The sequence below is a fragment of the Aspergillus multicolor genome, assembly GCF_047715735.1.
Source record: "Aspergillus multicolor strain CBS 133.54 unplaced genomic scaffold BDW74scaffold_1, whole genome shotgun sequence".
In the NCBI taxonomy this organism is placed as follows: Eukaryota; Fungi; Ascomycota; class Eurotiomycetes; order Eurotiales; family Aspergillaceae; genus Aspergillus; species Aspergillus multicolor.
Window position 1 is genome coordinate 2,868,753 of NW_027395952.1, and position 16,086 is coordinate 2,884,838.

The 16,086-nt window shown below is 51.2% G+C and overlaps 5 protein-coding genes across 5 annotated transcripts; 3 read left to right on the forward strand and 2 right to left on the reverse strand.

Moving 5' to 3' along the window:
- Window positions 1-95: 95 nt before the first annotated feature.
- BDW74DRAFT_9539 (putative sterol o-acyltransferase (APE2)) lies at window positions 96-2,362 on the forward strand. The gene is made up of 5 exons (XM_073734151.1): window positions 96-335; window positions 397-1,542; window positions 1,606-1,861; window positions 1,924-1,965; window positions 2,021-2,362. Exons 1-5 carry the CDS (start codon window positions 211-213, stop codon window positions 2,045-2,047), a joined length of 1,596 nt encoding a protein of 531 aa, XP_073590262.1. The 5' UTR covers window positions 96-210; the 3' UTR covers window positions 2,048-2,362.
- On the reverse strand, window positions 2,250-4,522 carry BDW74DRAFT_9533 (putative nucleotide-sugar transporter). Its single transcript, XM_073734150.1, has 4 exons — window positions 4,092-4,522; window positions 3,952-4,028; window positions 3,009-3,890; window positions 2,250-2,948 (listed from the first exon to the last, which is right to left on the reverse strand). Exons 1-4 carry the CDS (start codon window positions 4,173-4,175, stop codon window positions 2,678-2,680), a joined length of 1,314 nt encoding a protein of 437 aa, XP_073590263.1. The 5' UTR covers window positions 4,176-4,522; the 3' UTR covers window positions 2,250-2,677.
- Window positions 4,523-4,748: 226 nt separating this feature from the next.
- Window positions 4,749-9,695, reverse strand: BDW74DRAFT_9568 (uncharacterized protein). The gene is made up of 4 exons (XM_073734161.1): window positions 9,338-9,695; window positions 9,173-9,275; window positions 6,303-9,113; window positions 4,749-6,243 (listed from the first exon to the last, which is right to left on the reverse strand). The coding sequence occupies exons 1-4, from the start codon at window positions 9,529-9,531 to the stop codon at window positions 4,870-4,872; spliced, it is 4,482 nt and encodes a 1,493-aa protein (XP_073590264.1). The 5' UTR covers window positions 9,532-9,695; the 3' UTR covers window positions 4,749-4,869.
- A 1,755-nt stretch (window positions 9,696-11,450) lies between these two features.
- On the forward strand, window positions 11,451-13,901 carry BDW74DRAFT_143117 (LMBR1 domain-containing protein). The gene is made up of 2 exons (XM_073722823.1): window positions 11,451-12,000; window positions 12,068-13,901. The coding sequence occupies exons 1-2, from the start codon at window positions 11,699-11,701 to the stop codon at window positions 13,806-13,808; spliced, it is 2,043 nt and encodes a 680-aa protein (XP_073590265.1). The 5' UTR covers window positions 11,451-11,698; the 3' UTR covers window positions 13,809-13,901.
- A 427-nt stretch (window positions 13,902-14,328) lies between these two features.
- On the forward strand, window positions 14,329-15,766 carry BDW74DRAFT_9608 (uncharacterized protein). The gene has a single exon (XM_073734169.1). The coding sequence runs from the start codon at window positions 14,510-14,512 to the stop codon at window positions 15,722-15,724; it is 1,215 nt and encodes a 404-aa protein (XP_073590266.1). The 5' UTR covers window positions 14,329-14,509; the 3' UTR covers window positions 15,725-15,766.
- The last annotated feature ends 320 nt before the right edge of the window (window positions 15,767-16,086 follow it).

The window sequence follows — 16,086 nt, forward strand, 5'->3', positions numbered from 1 at the left end:
CTGACGATGACTAGGATGATGATGCCTCCGGGCCCACTTCTACTTAAGACCTCAGCCCTGCCGTCACTGGTACCGTGTCCACCCCAGGTATTTATAATAAACAAGCTTACTCGAGCTGTCGGCCTTCTGTCCTGTGCAGGATTCTCCGGATCGATGTGAGCTGTATCATTATTCGCATTCATACTTCGTCCAACCCTCAAACTCAACAGGATGTCCTCCGCCGTCTCACACCAGGACGGCTCCGCGGTGTTACGGCCACGTGCTGTTCCTGACGCAAGGAAAGTTGAAGATGTTCTGCTCTCCTCTCAGATTGATAAGCTGGACGCCGAGTCAAGGTATGTGCCCCTTCCTTGAAGCAGGGTGTTTCAATCAGATTCGTCGTTAATGTTGGATAAGTAGTGGCCACTCGACCCCTATTCCTGAAGATGCCCCCCCGTCCGCGCATTCGATATCGACCGCAAGGAAACAGGCCCGGGCACGGAACCGGCTCTTCTACACCATTCATTATGTTCCCCGAGTATCGCACTTTGATCCGCGAAGCGACTACCATAACTTTCGAGGCTTTTTCACGCTCTTCTGGATAGCATTGTTTATCATGGTGGTAACAACGGGGTTGCGGAATGTCAAGGATACCGGCTACCCCTTGAGGGTCAGGGTATGGAGCCTTCTGACCGCAAATGTATGGTCCATGGGCTTCAGCGATGTTGCCATGGTCTGTACCAGTGGGCTCGTTATCCCCCTCCAGTACCTCGCCAGAACCAACGGCCTGTTCCGGTGGGAAAGGGGTGGCATTGTGCTGCAAAGTATTTTTGAAGCGCTCTGGCTCGCCGTGTGGATCAAGTGGCCATTTACGCTGCGCTGGACGTGGACTGCGCAGGTTTTCTTCACGCTGCATACCCTGACTATCCTCATGAAGATTCACTCTTACGCCTTCTACAACGGCCATCTTAGCGCAACAGAGCGTCAACTCTCAGCATTGGATAAGCCTGGTTCGCGACCAACGGGCGAGGCTGTGCGGTATCCTGAGGTACCGACGCCCAAGCAGCCCCTGCGCCGACCTAGTACACACGGACGGTCGAACTCGATTGCGCAGCTGCGCGACGACCTGGCCACTGAGTTGACATCGCCCATGGGCAATGTCACGTACCCCCAGAATCTCACGCTCTACAATTACATTGACTTCCTATTTTGCCCCACTCTCTGCTATGAGCTTGAGTATCCTCGCAGTCCAGAGAGGTCCTGGATGGAGGTCGGATCGAAGACTGCCGCAGTGTTCGGATGCATCTTTCTCCTAACACTCGTCAGCGAAGAATTCATTCTTCCCGTCCTCACGGAGGCAGGTTTCCACTTGCACGCTGCGCAAACCCTCGCAGACAAGTCTCTCATCATGGCGGAAGCAATCAGCATGCTCCTCTTTCCCTTCATGATCACCTTCCTGCTTGTCTTCCTTGTCATCTTCGAGTATGTCTTGGGCGCATTCGCAGAGCTCACTTGCTTTGCTGATCGCCATTTCTACTCGGACTGGTGGAACTCATGCGACTGGTATGCCGATCCAGATCTCAGCTTTGTTAGATCGCTGGTTTTACTAATAGATATCTGAATTAGGCTAGAATTTTCCCGCGAGTGGAACGTTCCCGTCCATCACTTCCTCCGCCGTCATGTCTACTTCTCGTCCCTCTCGCACTTCTCCAAGCCCGTCGCCATGTTCATCACCTTCCTCGTCAGCTCCATCTTCCACGAGCTTGTGATGAGCTGCATCACCAAGAAGCTGCGCGGGTACGGGTTCCTGGCCATGATGCTCCAGCTGCCCATCATCGCCATCCAGAAATCAAGGTATCTCCGCCACAAGACGACTCTCAATGTAAGCAATCATCAGTTCCGCATGTCTCTAATGAGGACCAGCTGACAATATTTTCCGCCTAGAATGTCTTCTTCTGGCTCTCGATGATTTTTGGTCTTTCCCTGGTAAGCGATACACTTTTTGGTCTTGAGATTAGATCCCTACTGACATCCGGGCTAGATGTGTACACTATACGTTCTGGTCTAAAGCTGCCCATTTAGCAGCTTGCCTGTCCTTGCACCTATACGTCAGACCTACCTCCCACCTTACCTCCTTCTCTTCTTCTCTCTTTGGGTTTCCTTTCCTACAAGCAATATACCCGACTTGCATCGTTATTACACACACCTCCCCTCATCATTAACCCCTTGTATCTTTAGAATGTGTTATCGACTTGTTGCGCGAGGTTGTTCTGAAATCTTGCTTTCTTGTGGATTTTAAATTGAAAGCGTTTCTATTCGTGTCATATAACCCTACATTCTCCCCATCTTCTCTTATACTATCTGATTATGTAGAAGGTCATTCTGAAAGCGTGTCTTTCAGAACAATATTGAGCGCTAACGTCAATATGAGCCACCACTACTGATAAGTATCGTATATCATTTATGAGAGAAAACAAATCTTAGCTAACCTGAATGCAAGAACCCGAGATCAAGTAAGCAATAACTATAAGAACCCGAATCGTGTATCCAAAACGCCAGAAATGCCTTCTTGAAGCCCTATACAGAAAAAACAATCAACAAACAGAGGACGAGTCGTAAAGTAGCGTATCTAGCCAGAGCAATATAATCGAGATTCGAGGCCCGAAAATGATAGGTAAGAGCACCAATCTAGAGCGAACTAATTATGCTCGATAGGTTCCTCTGGCAAAAGCACCCTCTCCCTGTCTTCTCTAGGAAGGCAAGCTTTGAGCGGTGGGCGGACGATATCGTTAAACAAAAAGGTTCCGTAAACAAGCAGAGCAAAACCAGCAACCTGCAGCCATTTGAACGTTTCCCAGCCTAGACCGAGAGACACGAGCCAAATGAAGAGGGTACGGCAGGTGTCGATCGTGCTGCGAGAAGTCGCGGAAACGGTTCGGGTCACTGAGAGGCCAAAGAAGTTGAAGCCACTGGGAAATAGGTTAGCAATGAGTGGTTCAGGGTGTAGCACGGAATCGGAGATCTCGTACCCAATGCTGATCATGATCATGAAACTTGAGATGGCCACAGCCTTGTGGGTGAAGACCTGGTGCCAGCCCTCCTTTGCGTCAAAGTATCCGTACCGCCCTGCTTCAGTGCGTCCCACGCCCAAGTATAGGATAATAGATCCAAGAACAGTCACGCAGAATCCAAAAATACCTTCCCAGCCAACTACCTGGAGCGGCTCCATGGCATAGTTCTCCAAAATCCATTCCTCGAGGACGAACTGCGAGGCAGTGAAGATCTGAGCGGCAGCGATAAGGAGAACACCAACAACAGCTCTCACGGCTTCCGGGGTCCGTGCAACTGCTCGGATTTCCAAAGTGGCAGAATGAACGGCCGCTACCACATCTTCCTGGGTGATATCGTGCCCCTGGTTGTCGCCAAAAAGGGCACCCGCAAGACCAACTAGCGCGACGCCAAGAACCACCACAAAGAGCGCCAGCCACTGGTACAGATACAGCTTACGGCGGAGGAAGAGAACGCTGAACAGCCCCACAAATAGTACCAGGGCTCCGCGCGTCATCTGGTAGATACTGGCAGCGACAAACAGCAGACCGACATTCATAAGAGTGGTGCCTGCGATATCACAGCAGGCGGGTGCTGCGAGGAGAAATGTTCTGAGCCCACGGAGCTTAATACGGCCATCGGGCAAGCGCAAATGCTTTGAGGGGTCATCGTTATCGACGTTGGGTCCGTCGATAGTCTGATCTTCATCCTCCAAGTCTCCATCAACGTCGTTCACTGGGCGGTAACCACCAGCTAGTAGAGGCGACTGGTTCTGGAACAAACGAGGAGCGAGATGACGTTTGTACAGGTGGGACATAAAAACGACGAGCCAGCAGCCCATCTCCCCGATAAACATCTGAATACTTTTGTGGTAGAGAATAAGCATTTGATGTTGCCAGGTATTCAATAGCATTTCAAACTTACGTTTGGATAACCGGCTGCTCAAAGAGATGATGGTCTTTAGGGTTTGGCGAGTCGCAGTTTCTCACACATTGCATGTCCTATGAGCCTCAGTGCGTGAGCTACATCCACTGAGTGGAGAAGCAGCATCATCCCGCTCTCACCTGGTACTTGTTGAGGAGAGTATTGCACACTCCTGTCACAAGCATCATTGTGACAAGAAATGGTATAAGAGCCTTATTCTCCATATTGTTTGGTTGATAAGTGCTTTGCGATATAAAGCGCAAACAGACAGAGGGCTGTCTCAGTCTGTCGTGGGCTCCAAAGTGAGTCGAGGCTCGTCCTCGGGGACCTTATTGACGGGAAATCGCGCAAATGCTATCGAGAGTCTAGTACGGTGGATTTCGTGAAGAAAAGGAAGAAATAACCAAAAAGAGCACCAAGTTTTATTCACCACGCATTCTCGAGGGTGATTAGAAGAGAAGTTGGAGTTGGGGTTGGTTGGAGATGGAGGCGGGATGGAGTTGAAGTTGAATGGGCCTGTCTTTGTCTTATCGGCCGCGGATCTCCCGTGACCTGCGGGTCCAATGACGATATGACATAAGATACCGATAAGGCGATTAGGGAAGCATCCACGGTGAATGCGATAATATTGAAGACATAAATATGACATTCCGATCATTAAGCTGAATAGTACCATCCCAAATGCTCCAGTCCACTCGAGACTTGACCCCTTATAATCCCATTTTTCGCTCACACCCGCCTAACGCCGTTGCTAATTGACCCACGATAATCACGAAAAGATAAGCCAATAAACGCCCCTGCAGCATATGATACATAAATCTTGCATGCTTATGCCAAAACTGTCGAGTAAGTGAGTAGTCCATCTAAATGACCGACGTGAGTCCAGGCCTGCCCATTCAAACCGTCACGATGTCATGTTTACATGGCAAAAATGGCAATGCCGTTGTCGTCAGCGCCCATCGTTCCGCCTTTGAGGTCGATCATGTCCCAGTCGATCTCCTCACACGCCTCATTTTTCAATAGAGCATCTTCGAATTGAGTAGGAAGACGGCTCCAATCCGCAGGGAGCCAGCTACCCACTGTGACGACTGGGTCCTTGCTGATCATTTCATCGGTCTTCAGGACATCACTATCCTTAGGAGTCTGGGTAGCGACACCGGTCTCCACGGAGTCCGGGGTATCTTGGGTGCCATTGAACATTTCAGTGTTGAGAAATTCATCCATTACACCAAAATCTGGGTCGGCAACTTCATTCAGGCCGTCAAATCCATCGCGAATCGCGTCAAAAGAGATGGCACTGTCCAACCATAGATCCTTCGCCACGGACAGATCATGCTCTGCCGATTTCCTCAGTTCCTTTTCGCCGTCACGGCTTGATGTCGGCTTGGCCGATGAAGAAGCAGGAACTTTAGCCGCTCCCCGAATCGGGGTGAGCAGTTGATTGGGCGCTGGCGATGCAGGCTTCGTGACCAGCTGACTGGAGACTCGTCCCATCGGCGTAGGCCCGTTAACAGGAGTTGCTCCTTCGGTTTTCACCTCTTGTTTCGCTGGTAATGATGTAGCAGCAAAGGCGAATCCCTTTGCAAGGCCTTGAGACTCCGGCTTTTGGTCATCCTTCACGAGGGTATTAAAGCTCTGAAGTGCAAACTGGAGAGCATCTTCAATGGGCTCCTCGGCCTTGTGGTTTTCTTCGACATGCTTGTCAAGATCATCCTGAGTGGCGAACCCTTGGTAGTGGTAATGACAATCGGTAACAGAACATCTGAAAGCGCCAAGACTTGGTCTGGCTTCTGTCGCCATTTGCTTGTTTCCTGTTGCCTTGACCCCTGACGGTCCGGAAACGGGGGTGGTGGTTGGTTGCGACTGCTTTCTCCTCTTGTTAGGGGGGAGTTTGAGTTCCGAGGGCGGCATACTTCCTGGTCCATAAGCATGCGGAACACCTTGCGGCGATGGAGCACCAAAAGGTGCGGGTGGAAGGGCAGAAGGCCCCGAGGCTGCGGTCTGGCTCGAAGCTCTGCGGGCCCGCTGGAGGGCCTCTTCTTGCTGCTGAAGTTGCTGGAGATTGCTGGCGTTGAGCGGTACCATGCTTTGATTCGACTGTTGTACGGAAGATACTTGGGAGGTGCCGGCACGCTGACTGAGTGCTTGGCTCTGGTGGTTGACGCGTGCGATATGATGGAACAGTTTTTTAATAAAATTGGTGGTGCCTGTCAAGTATTCGGGGGTGACCGTGACATGGTCGGTCAAGGCCCATTCTGCGCTTGGTTTGAATTGGCGCATCAATTGGATTCGCTAATGGGGGTCAGCACAAGGGTACTAGCAATAAATGGGAAAGAACGATCGCAACATACCATTGTAAATAAGTTCCGCAAATTCTTATCATGAGCAGGGGATTTTGCCATGATCGGAACCAGCGCATCCAGCCTACCCAGATAGTCTATACATTCCCGTAGTTGTCTATTCATTATGTTCCTTTGTTCCGGCGTAACAGCAACCACTTTTCCCGCGGGGGTGGTTTTGACGAGCTCATTGTAAAGTTGTTGTATATTCTCCGGGAGGTTACTCCACGCTTTCTCCGCAGCAGCTCTGTTGGGTGCACCACGTGGCTGACCCTGCTTTTGACGAACCTGATTCTCCAAGTGCAGGCGCTGTTGAGGAGTCATTGAGGCCAACTGTTCTTTAGTAATCGGCATGGTCGGCCTGGAAGGCACCGTCGCCGGCAAACCCTGGGAAGTCGCAGGCTGGGTCGACACCTGAACAGGCGAAGTCTGAACAGCGGTCGTCTCTTCACCTTGCAACTTTCTCTTCGACGTTGGCGGTGTCTGTTTCGTAGCCGAGCTTTTCGCGGGCTTCGCAGGAGATACATTCTGGCCCTTAACAGCCTGAGCTGGGTTAATCTGTTGCGGTACCTGTTGCTGCGCTTGATGCTCCGTCTTAATATGAGATGTGGCAGGCGGTAAAGAAACGGATGGCGCTTGTGCTTGTGATTGTTGATTATGCTGATTCGCGAGAGCTTGAGCGGCTCGAGCTTGGGCTGCATGTATATGCTTTTGCCGAAGGATGTCGCGCAGTTGATCGTCAGTATAGTTCTGTACTTGGGCACCAAAGCGCTGACGAGCCATTTGGAGATCTTGCGGTGTGATCTGCCGTATCTGAGGCATTGGGAATTGTGCTGGTTGCTGACCAGGCTGGAACTGCTGAGGGTTCATGAAAGGCTGAGGCTGACCCTGGAAATTCACAGGAGCCCAAGAAGCCTGGCCACTCTGCTCAGTGTTCCGATTCTTGGTCTCATTGACAAGCTGAGACAGGTGATACTTCTGGTAAGTCATGAGTTTTTGTGGGTCGATACCTAGAAGTTGCGGGTTTGTTGCTGCCAGCTGTTTCAATTGACCCCAGGATTTGATATTTTTCGGTATTGATGCTGCATTTGGATTATTATTTGTGATCTGCGGGGGGAATGGCATATTGTCCATGCGACTAATCTCTTCGGGAGTCATCTCCATATTCGCTCCGGCCTGTTGACGAAGAACTTGAAGTTGATGAAGTTGCTGTTGTTGAAGCTGCTGCTGCCGTTGTTGAACAGCCATTTGCTGTCCGGTCATCATCTGATTCGCTTGTTGGGCGCCGCCCATTGACGCGATCTGCTGCTGCAAATCCAATGAAGCCCGCATATTCTGGGGGTTAACCAATTGACCATTGATTAAATGCTGGCCTTGGTTGGATTGTGGTATACCCTGCTGCATTGCCATTTTCGGTTGAGTGGCATTCGGTCTAGCTAGAGCTTGGTTATTTGCCATCATACGACGTTGTTGGGTGATAAAAAAAGCATTGCGCTGTTCGGGGGACATTCGATTCAGCTGTTCCTGAAGGTGGGGTGGAATATTTGCGGGCAGCGACGGGCGGTTTTGCAATCCTTGCTGTGTGCCCATAGGCGGAACATTAGCTGGGTGCTGTTTTGTACTTGGTTGCCTTGAGGGCGGTTGTACTTGAGCTGCAGCCTGTGCAGGAGACATTTGCCCCGGAGCTGCGATTGGGCGATTCAACATGGGCATCGCTGGGCTCTGAGGTATCGACTGCTGCATATTCGCTTGCGACATAGCCATTTGCGCTTTTTGAGCCGCTTGTGCACGTTGAGCCTGTGCGTTTTGAGACTGTGATTGAAATTGGGCTACTTGTTGAGATCGGTCCTGCGGACCGGGTTGAGAATTCGGTAGGTGCTGTTGCGCCAGAAATTGAGGACTAATCCCGGAATTATTCATGTTGACCTGATTGCCCTGATTCATTTGTTGCCCGACCGGGAACATATTTTGGCTGGCGTTGAATGGCTGTTGATTCATCTGGGACGAGCTAGCAGGAACGACAAGTTGGCCAGCCTCTTGAGAGCGTAATCCGTCAGCCTGTTGACCTTGAATGTTTTCGACGTTACCGATGAACGCCGAGGGATCAAGCGTTTGTTGATTACCCATTGAAAACGAGGGATTCCTTTGCTGCATATTCACCATATTTTGAAACATCTGACGTTGTTGCTGAGGGTTGATCATAGGTTCGCCCATCAAAGCGTTTGCAGAGTCTCCTCCATTGTTCTGATTATTGCGAGTCATCTCGAGGCGAGAGCGTTTGACCCTACGAATGTGATTCATTGCTTGGCATCGAAAGAAATACGTGATTGGGTCCATGCCTTTCTTGGAGAGGTAGACCTTCTGCTCGGGACTCATATTCTGCAAGTTCACTTTGATCTTGTTCATGTCATCCGGGGAGGTCTTCTGGAGAATCTGATTCGCTATACGACAAACGTTGTCATATTCCTGAGGCGTCAAGGAGTTTAGATCGTCGTTCAGGGCTGCGGCGCCCCCGGCCCGTTGCGGTGGACGCTGTTGCTGAAGCATCCCTTGTGGCTGTTGTGACTGTTGCTGGCGCTGTTGCTGTTGCACGACAGCCTGTTGGCTCGGGTTATTCATACCCATCTGCATCTGCTGCTGACCAGGCATTGGTGACGGCTGCATCGATCTCGGCATTTGCTGTGGGAAAGGGGATTGTCCGACGCCGGTCATGCCGGTCGGCGGCCCTTGCTGTATCATGCCTCCCTGCATCGCCGCTGCGTGTCTGGCTCTTGTGTCACGAATATGGACGAGTTTATCATTGAACTCTCTGTCGTAATCGGCCTGGGTAAGGTTTGTTTAGAGATAATGACTAAGAAAGGCGGAACCAGAACCAAGCATACCTTGGTGGCGGCTTCATTGAATGCCCTGTTCTCGAAACTCATGGCTGCGGAAGCAGCACTTCGTAACTCGATTTGGGGCTGTATTAGGCGGAGAGAGGTAATCCTGGAAGTCGAGGAGACGTCATTAGTATTTGTGGTGCTAGCTGGTGGAGAGACTGTGCTCACATCTGATGTACTTTGAACGTCCGGTCTCTGGGCTGAACCTCCGCTCTCCAATCACTCCAAGGACCTTGATTTTGTAGCACCTGCGCGACATTGGTGAGGATGTGCTGCATCTCGTTTTTGGATTGCATCTGGCCCGATGGCTTCACTCCGGCGCTCATTGCCCCATTCACATTGGGGAAGTTTGCGGGGTTCATGTCAACAACCCCCTCAGCGGGGATCGAGGATAAGTCCGCGCAAGCCTCTTGGTGAAATCAGCATCCGCCGAACGAGAGAGCACCCCGTAGTGTTGAAGTTGGTCCGCTCGAGATATTCGAAATTCCAGAGGGGTGGAGAAACAAGGCGGTATCAGCAGGATCAGCAATAAGGTTAGATCCCAGTATCAAAAGGGAATCAAAGTCGCAGTGCCGAGGAAGCCAAAATACGCGATTCGAAATCGGACGAGGGACCAAATGAATTTCGCGAGTGGGAGGCCGGTATCGCTGGTGTTCCAAGAGGTGTAAAATGTAACAGAGTGTGCAGCAAGATGGTGAAAATGTGTTGGCAGCGAAGGGACCAGCACAACAGAGGAAAACAAGGCGTTCGGGCAGCAGCGTCTAGTCAAGGCGAGTCCGTTGGCAGAGGCGGGCGAATGGCTTGGAAATTGGGGGGGAGGAAGACGCTCCTGAGAATTGCACAGGCGAGGGTTGGATCACTGGCAGGGATGTTTGCAGTTACACGGAACCCAAGTGGCTGCAGAATAATTTGAATCGACCTGAAGGCTCATGAACGACGGGGATTTATCGATCGAGTGGAATATCGAAACAGGTTCCAGGAACGCAGGGGGTCAGAAAGAAAAAGTAAAACCGAAAAAGAAACGGTTTCTGAAAAGCTAAAGGTAGAGCAGGTGTCAGGTTGATCGTAATATGAGAAGGGGAAGGCCTGAAACGAGTTCGGCGGGAGAACGGGACATCCAGAACACAGCACGGGGAGGAAACGGAGGAGACTTGCGCGCCGGAGAGAAAACGCAGTGTTAAGAGAGCCCGGTCGGAGGAAGTTGGGGCAAAGAGAGGCGAGGGCAATGGGGTTGAGTTGGAAGAGATAATTAGCAAGCCTACCAAAAAGAGGATAAAACAAGTTGCTGCCCAGTGATGTGGCGGGCAACGAAAGCGTCAGTCTGTCAGTCAGCTGGGTGGAAAGTACGAGACGAAAGAGGAGGGCTAGAAGAGAAGGGAAGGGAATAAAGACTCGGGGGACGAGTGACGGTGCCCAAAAGGAATGGCAACAAGGGAGGAATTGAAGACGGTGAGTTGGTGATGCTGGAGGGAGAGGTGAAGAGTGAATGAATAATGGAGATGATGTGGTGCGGGACCAGCCAGAGCTAGGCCTGGACAACTCTTGATCTGCTTCTGGTCTAAGATGGACGCTTTAGTGGCTGTAGTGACAGCAGAATGGAGTCTAGCATGAAGACTGGAGATCGGTACCTCCTTCAAGGTTCCTCTGGACCAAGTCAGTTGGACGGCAATTAGCCCGATGACTGGCTGCAAAGACGCAAGGTCTGACGGCCAAGCCTTGTGTAGCTTCACCTGCTGTATTTATACATGAATCGCTGGAGTCTGTCTGCCTTAATTCATGGAGAGTAAAGAATTGATTCGCCGCTTGTTAGCTGTTTTAAACTCTCATGCCTCCATTAGAGCCTTGCTATCACGAGTGAACTAGGGCAGATCCTCTACTCTGTATGCAGCGTAGACTGCTCCTATGTATAGGGAGCTAGCACGGAGTAGTACAAGTGGATGGCGACTCTGCGACAGGACTTTGGTCGGCATCAAAATACCGTTATTATCACAATCACAAGCAAGGTACCTGAAGCCATCAAAAAGCAACAGTTTGTGCTACTCCATTCTTACTGCTCAAAGTTGGGAGCTTGAATATTCCCTTGGATTGAAGTCGTGGATTGTATAATTAAAGCAGCCAATCAGAGAGGGCTCTTTTCCGGAAACGGCAGTTTATGTCACGTGATGGTGTCGCATCTGCTGTCGTCACTCCCGCGGGCCCTGGGGTCGCCCGTCCGATGGGATATTGTGATTGGCACTTTCGGTTGCCTTCCATCGCCCATCGTCGTCAGCCTTAGAAGAGAGTGTGCCAGAGCCCAGAATCTCTTCTCTGGAACAGGTCGGAACCGTCCTAACGAATTTCATTTTCTCCCCTTGCGCCTATCCCCGCGTTCTCTACCTCTCTATATCTTCTTCCCCTGGTCCCTGATCAATAGTTGCCGTTAGCCGATTGCGCAACCCGACATGATCAATTATTGTTGATCGATCAAATCAAACCTCTCCCCTTTTTCGGTCCATACATGCCTCTCCTGCGCTAATCGTTCCTGGCATCATGATCACGATAGCTACCATCTCCGTGGGCTCCAGTATCTTCTTCACCTTAGCCCTCCTCATAATTTCCGTGCTTGTGCTGCTGCTGCTCCGCCGGTTTCTGACACTGCGAGCCACGCCGGCATATTTATCCATTCCTGTCTTCCTTGCGCTCGCTCTTCCTGCCAGTGTAGTCCTCCTAGTTCCAATTGACCTAGCATCGAGCTCGCGTGATGAGGGCGGTCCCAACGCGATATGGCTACCTGGGCGTCTTCTTCTGGTGTCCTGGCGCATCGCCTACTGGTTGATCTTCGTCCTCACATGGTATGTGGCTAGCATTATGACTTTGGTCTTGAGGAGACTCCGCATCTAATATCTTTTGAACTATCAGGGCCATTCTTCCGTTACTAGGTGAATATATCGACTCCGGACACCGCGATGCCAAAGCCCGCATACAATACTCCGTCCGTTCCAACGCCCGGTATCAAATGATAGTTCTGGGGTGTGCAACAGTGGGCCTTATCTACATTTCCGTCCAGAATGGGTTCGAGTTCTCCAGTATCAAAGCCCTCGCCATGGCCCTGGCTTATGTCTGGGGTCTTGTCCTTGCGATTTACTTGATGGGCCATGGTCTGGTTTCTATACCTCGTACTCTATTCCGCAATGTCAGTGCCAGTGGCAGATTACGGCGGCTTCAGTCCCAGGCGCCGTTGATGCACGACCGCCTAATGGATGCGATTAATGATCTCGAAACCCTTGAGGCCCAAGTATCGCAGCTACAGTCACGAAAGACTGGGACTGCCCGCGATTTCCAGGACTGGATAGAAGAACTAGCCGAAACTTCAACTCCTCCAGAACTTCGGTCAGGGCTCCTAGAGCCCGCCAGTAGTTCCGGCACGGTCCCAGCTGTGATTACAGAGCGATATCTAGCAGACCTAACAAGGCGCCTTCAGCGAGCCAGGCATCAGAAAGCTCGGTTTGTTGATACATGGGATCGTTTGATCTACACGGCTGCCGACCTGCAAGCAGTCATCAACTCGTCCGCGTCGAAGAGATTAGAGTTCGGCCATCACTCTCAACGCTCTAGCTTCTTCCCGCAATGGAAGATCCTCACGCCTTATATGCGATATCAATTATATACGAAGGTTTACCCGAATCTACGACTGGTCCTTGGTGCGCTTTTTGCGGTGGCCTCGATATGTGTCGTTTGGTCCGAGTTGATTAAATCCATAGCACCACGGCTGTCTGTGGTGACTATATCCATCGTTTCGTACCATGAACGCCCCACTCCAGTCGGATTCGGACGGCAGGTCGTTGCCTCTATGTGGCTACTGTATATGTGCTCCGCGGCTTTGGTTGGGGTTAACGACGCAAAAGTATGGGGTAACCGAGCGCTGGTCCGTCGAAATACATATGGCGAAAGTGCATGTTGGTATGCGAGTTTGGTCGCTCGACTTACTGTTCCAATCGCGTATAACTTCTTGACATTCTTACCCAAAAGCGCTCGAGAGAGCACAACGTTCTATCGCTTTCTTGGCCAGTGGATTGATTTAACGCCGCTTGGGAAAGGATTCGACTATTTCTTTCCGGTTGCTATCCTTATCCCCATTGCGGCCACTCTTTTTAACCTCTACGGCCGCGTCAAGAACATTTGCGGCTTTGGCCTCATTGAAGAGGATGATGATGATCTAGAGAATAATCCCAGTGGATATGGGATTGGCGGCTGGCGAGAAGGTCGCGAGCTGATTGAAAGGGAGCTAAACGGTCTTGGCTCCCTCGGACTCTCCACACGCAATGAACGATCTCCCCGGCAGTCAACCAACGTGGATGCGAACACGCAGGCGTACTCATCCTCGCGCACGCCCTTGGCCGACGCGTCGCGGCCATCGAGGTCTGCCCGGGGCGCTGTCGCTAGCACGTCGACCGTTCCAGAAGAGGACGAGGAAGAGAACTTTTTCCAGTCCTTCGCACATCGTGTCAGGAACACTATTGAGACCGCAAGTCGGCCACAGTGGCTCCAGAATGATTCGTTCCAGTTGCCTCGATGGATGGGCAATGATGGTAGCGATGGCAATAGCGGTCTTGCCCGATGGTTCGGCGGCCGTCCTGCCAATGGTGGAGTAAGGTTATAGACAAGTCTGTATGATATCCGTGCATTGCAGCGGCGTTTATTAGACATGATTTAGCTGTATGATATCTTATAATAATACATAATATGTTTACTACAATAGCTTTTGGCGGGCAATCGTATATCCTAGGTTCCGGCAATATATTTGTGGCTTTTCATAAAACGAAGTAGATTGATAAACAGTTTTCTAAATCTCTGGGAAGCACGGACATGGTCGGTTTAGACTGTGAGGTTAAGTATGTACAAGGATCACCAAGTGCCTACTCCAATTATATATATATATCGCGGCTACTAACCATGATACCAATTTGGTGGACCACAATATAGAACTAATCATTCATTGAAATTCCAATCAAGAATGACTCAATGACGTCTATCACGGCTCTAACTTTTCCCTTCCAACATATGCTACGTACGGAGTAGGTTACCGGGGTCAGACCTCCATCCCGAGTGTGGCTAAGTACTCGTGGCTGGTGACCCGAGCCACACTCCTGCGGCTTGTCATACGGATCTGACTGCAAGTCTCCGCAAACAAGACCCTGTCGCTCGCGCTGTGCCAGTATCTCCAGAGTCAGAGTCCAGGTCGACGTTCTCAAGGCTGAGGCTGCCTCCGCCCCAAAGTGAAGAAGCAGATCAAAGGAGCATTCTTCCCATGACCTCAGCTCCCAGCAGCTCCCTTCCCCGGTTTCTCACTTTTATAAATCCATGACCCAGCTGCTTCCACACGTTTCCCAGACCTCTCTGGGCGAGACGTGTGCTTTCTACCTGGATTACATCACCGCCAGCCTGCCCTCTTCGTTACACTCTCTCCACCATAAATTCCTCTTGCCCCTCATCTCACGCCCCGCCTCATCAACAACGCCCTTGCTGCGCGCCTTCTCCCCGCTCGACTGGGCTTCACAATACACCAGTACCAATACCAACAAAGCACCCGCCGTCCTCACACTTGTCGCTTGCGCGATTGCCCTCGTTGTCATGTCTTGGCGCAACCTTTGGCGCCGTCCCGCTCCGTCTTACCATCCGGCGAATACCAGCGAGCGGCCTTACTCTTACCTTACGCCGGACGATATTGTCGATCCGCCGGCGCGTTCGTATAGAGGAGAAGACGACAACGAACCGGACAAACTCGTCCTGAACCACCGCAAGGTGACTTACGAGCTGCATTTCCCGCCATACTCTATAAATGATGGCACCCTGAGTATTGGCCAGCTGAGGCAGGCCGCCGCAGAGGTCACGCGCACTGCTGACCCGAACCGCATCAAGCTGCTCTACAAGGGCAAGCTCCTCGACAATGACTCGCTGCAATGCCGCGCGGAGGGCCTCAAACAACAGTCTGAAATCCTGTGCGTTGTCTCAGAAGTGCAGCCCGGCACCAGAACACCTAGCGATGTATCCTCTATTGGACGAACGAGCGAAGAAGCCCCTCGCCAATCGTCACTAAATATCACTGAGATTACACCGAAATCAGAAAGCAGCAAAAAGAACAAACGCAAGAAGAGCAAGAAGGGCAAGAAGAAGAAGACGTCGGCAACCGACTCTGACGATGATGAGTTACCAACACCTCCCACCCAGCCCCCACGACCTACCTCCTCCGCAGGCGGCGCCAGCCGCAGCGTCCTCCCACCTCCAGCTCCCAATCTAAACACCTTCCCCACACCGCTGGAGCAGGTCTATGGCCTGACCGCATACTTCCGCAAAGAGATCCTCCCGCTCTGTAACCGGTACATCACAGACCCGCCGCAGGACGAGAAGGCTCGCGATTTCGAACACAAGAAGCTCGGCGAGTTCATTCTGGCCCAGGTCATGATCAAGGCGGACTCCATTGAAGTCGTCAATGATGAGACCCGCAATGCGCGGAGGGCCTTGATCAAAGAGGCCCAGTCTGCGCTTAATCAGGTTGATGCGGTGGCGAGGAATTGATATACCTAGCTACGCACTTGAAATTCATTTTGCTACCCATTCATCGCTTCTCTTTGAAACAATGTATGTATATACCCGTACGTCTCATCTGCATCTCTTGGTTTTGCTCTCTGGGTCTGTTTGGGACAAGGGTCTCTTCTCTGGCGCATTCAAATCAAGCATTTCTCTTGTGTTTGACATTGGTAGGAATAAGGAGAACAGATAGATTTCAGTTTCGATATTAGACCATGTTTCATTTGTGATCACAATGCCCATCCGGCCATGCGTTAGCTGAAGTGGATGGCCAAAGTTTGCACGTATCTATTTTACCCCTTTGAATTATTCTCCAGTAACCTGGAGTCGAAATTACTCCACCTAGACAA

Excerpts from the sequence above, each read along its gene's own strand:
- BDW74DRAFT_9568 (XM_073734161.1), bottom strand. The coding sequence starts at position 9,531 with ATGAACCCCGCAAACTTCCCCAATGTGAATGGGGCAATGAGCGCCGGA. Across the intron at positions 9,114-9,172 it reads TCAATGAAGCCGCCACCAAG|GCCGATTACGACAGAGAGTT; the intron begins GTATGCTTGGTT and ends AACCTTACCCAG. Across the intron at positions 6,244-6,302 it reads TGCGGAACTTATTTACAATG|CGAATCCAATTGATGCGCCA; the intron begins GTATGTTGCGAT and ends GACCCCCATTAG.
- BDW74DRAFT_143117 (XM_073722823.1), top strand. The coding sequence starts at position 11,699 with ATGATCACGATAGCTACCATCTCCGTGGGCTCCAGTATCTTCTTCACC. Across the intron at positions 12,001-12,067 it reads TTGATCTTCGTCCTCACATG|GGCCATTCTTCCGTTACTAG; the intron begins GTATGTGGCTAG and ends TTGAACTATCAG.
- BDW74DRAFT_9539 (XM_073734151.1), top strand. The coding sequence starts at position 211 with ATGTCCTCCGCCGTCTCACACCAGGACGGCTCCGCGGTGTTACGGCCA. Across the intron at positions 336-396 it reads AAGCTGGACGCCGAGTCAAG|TAGTGGCCACTCGACCCCTA; the intron begins GTATGTGCCCCT and ends ATGTTGGATAAG. Across the intron at positions 1,862-1,923 it reads GCCACAAGACGACTCTCAAT|AATGTCTTCTTCTGGCTCTC; the intron begins GTAAGCAATCAT and ends TTTTCCGCCTAG.
- BDW74DRAFT_9533 (XM_073734150.1), bottom strand. The coding sequence starts at position 4,175 with ATGGAGAATAAGGCTCTTATACCATTTCTTGTCACAATGATGCTTGTG. Across the intron at positions 3,891-3,951 it reads GAGCAGCCGGTTATCCAAAC|TATTCAGATGTTTATCGGGG; the intron begins GTAAGTTTGAAA and ends CTACCACAAAAG. Across the intron at positions 2,949-3,008 it reads ATGATCATGATCAGCATTGG|TGGCTTCAACTTCTTTGGCC; the intron begins GTACGAGATCTC and ends CCTATTTCCCAG.
- BDW74DRAFT_9608 (XM_073734169.1), top strand. The coding sequence starts at position 14,510 with ATGACCCAGCTGCTTCCACACGTTTCCCAGACCTCTCTGGGCGAGACG.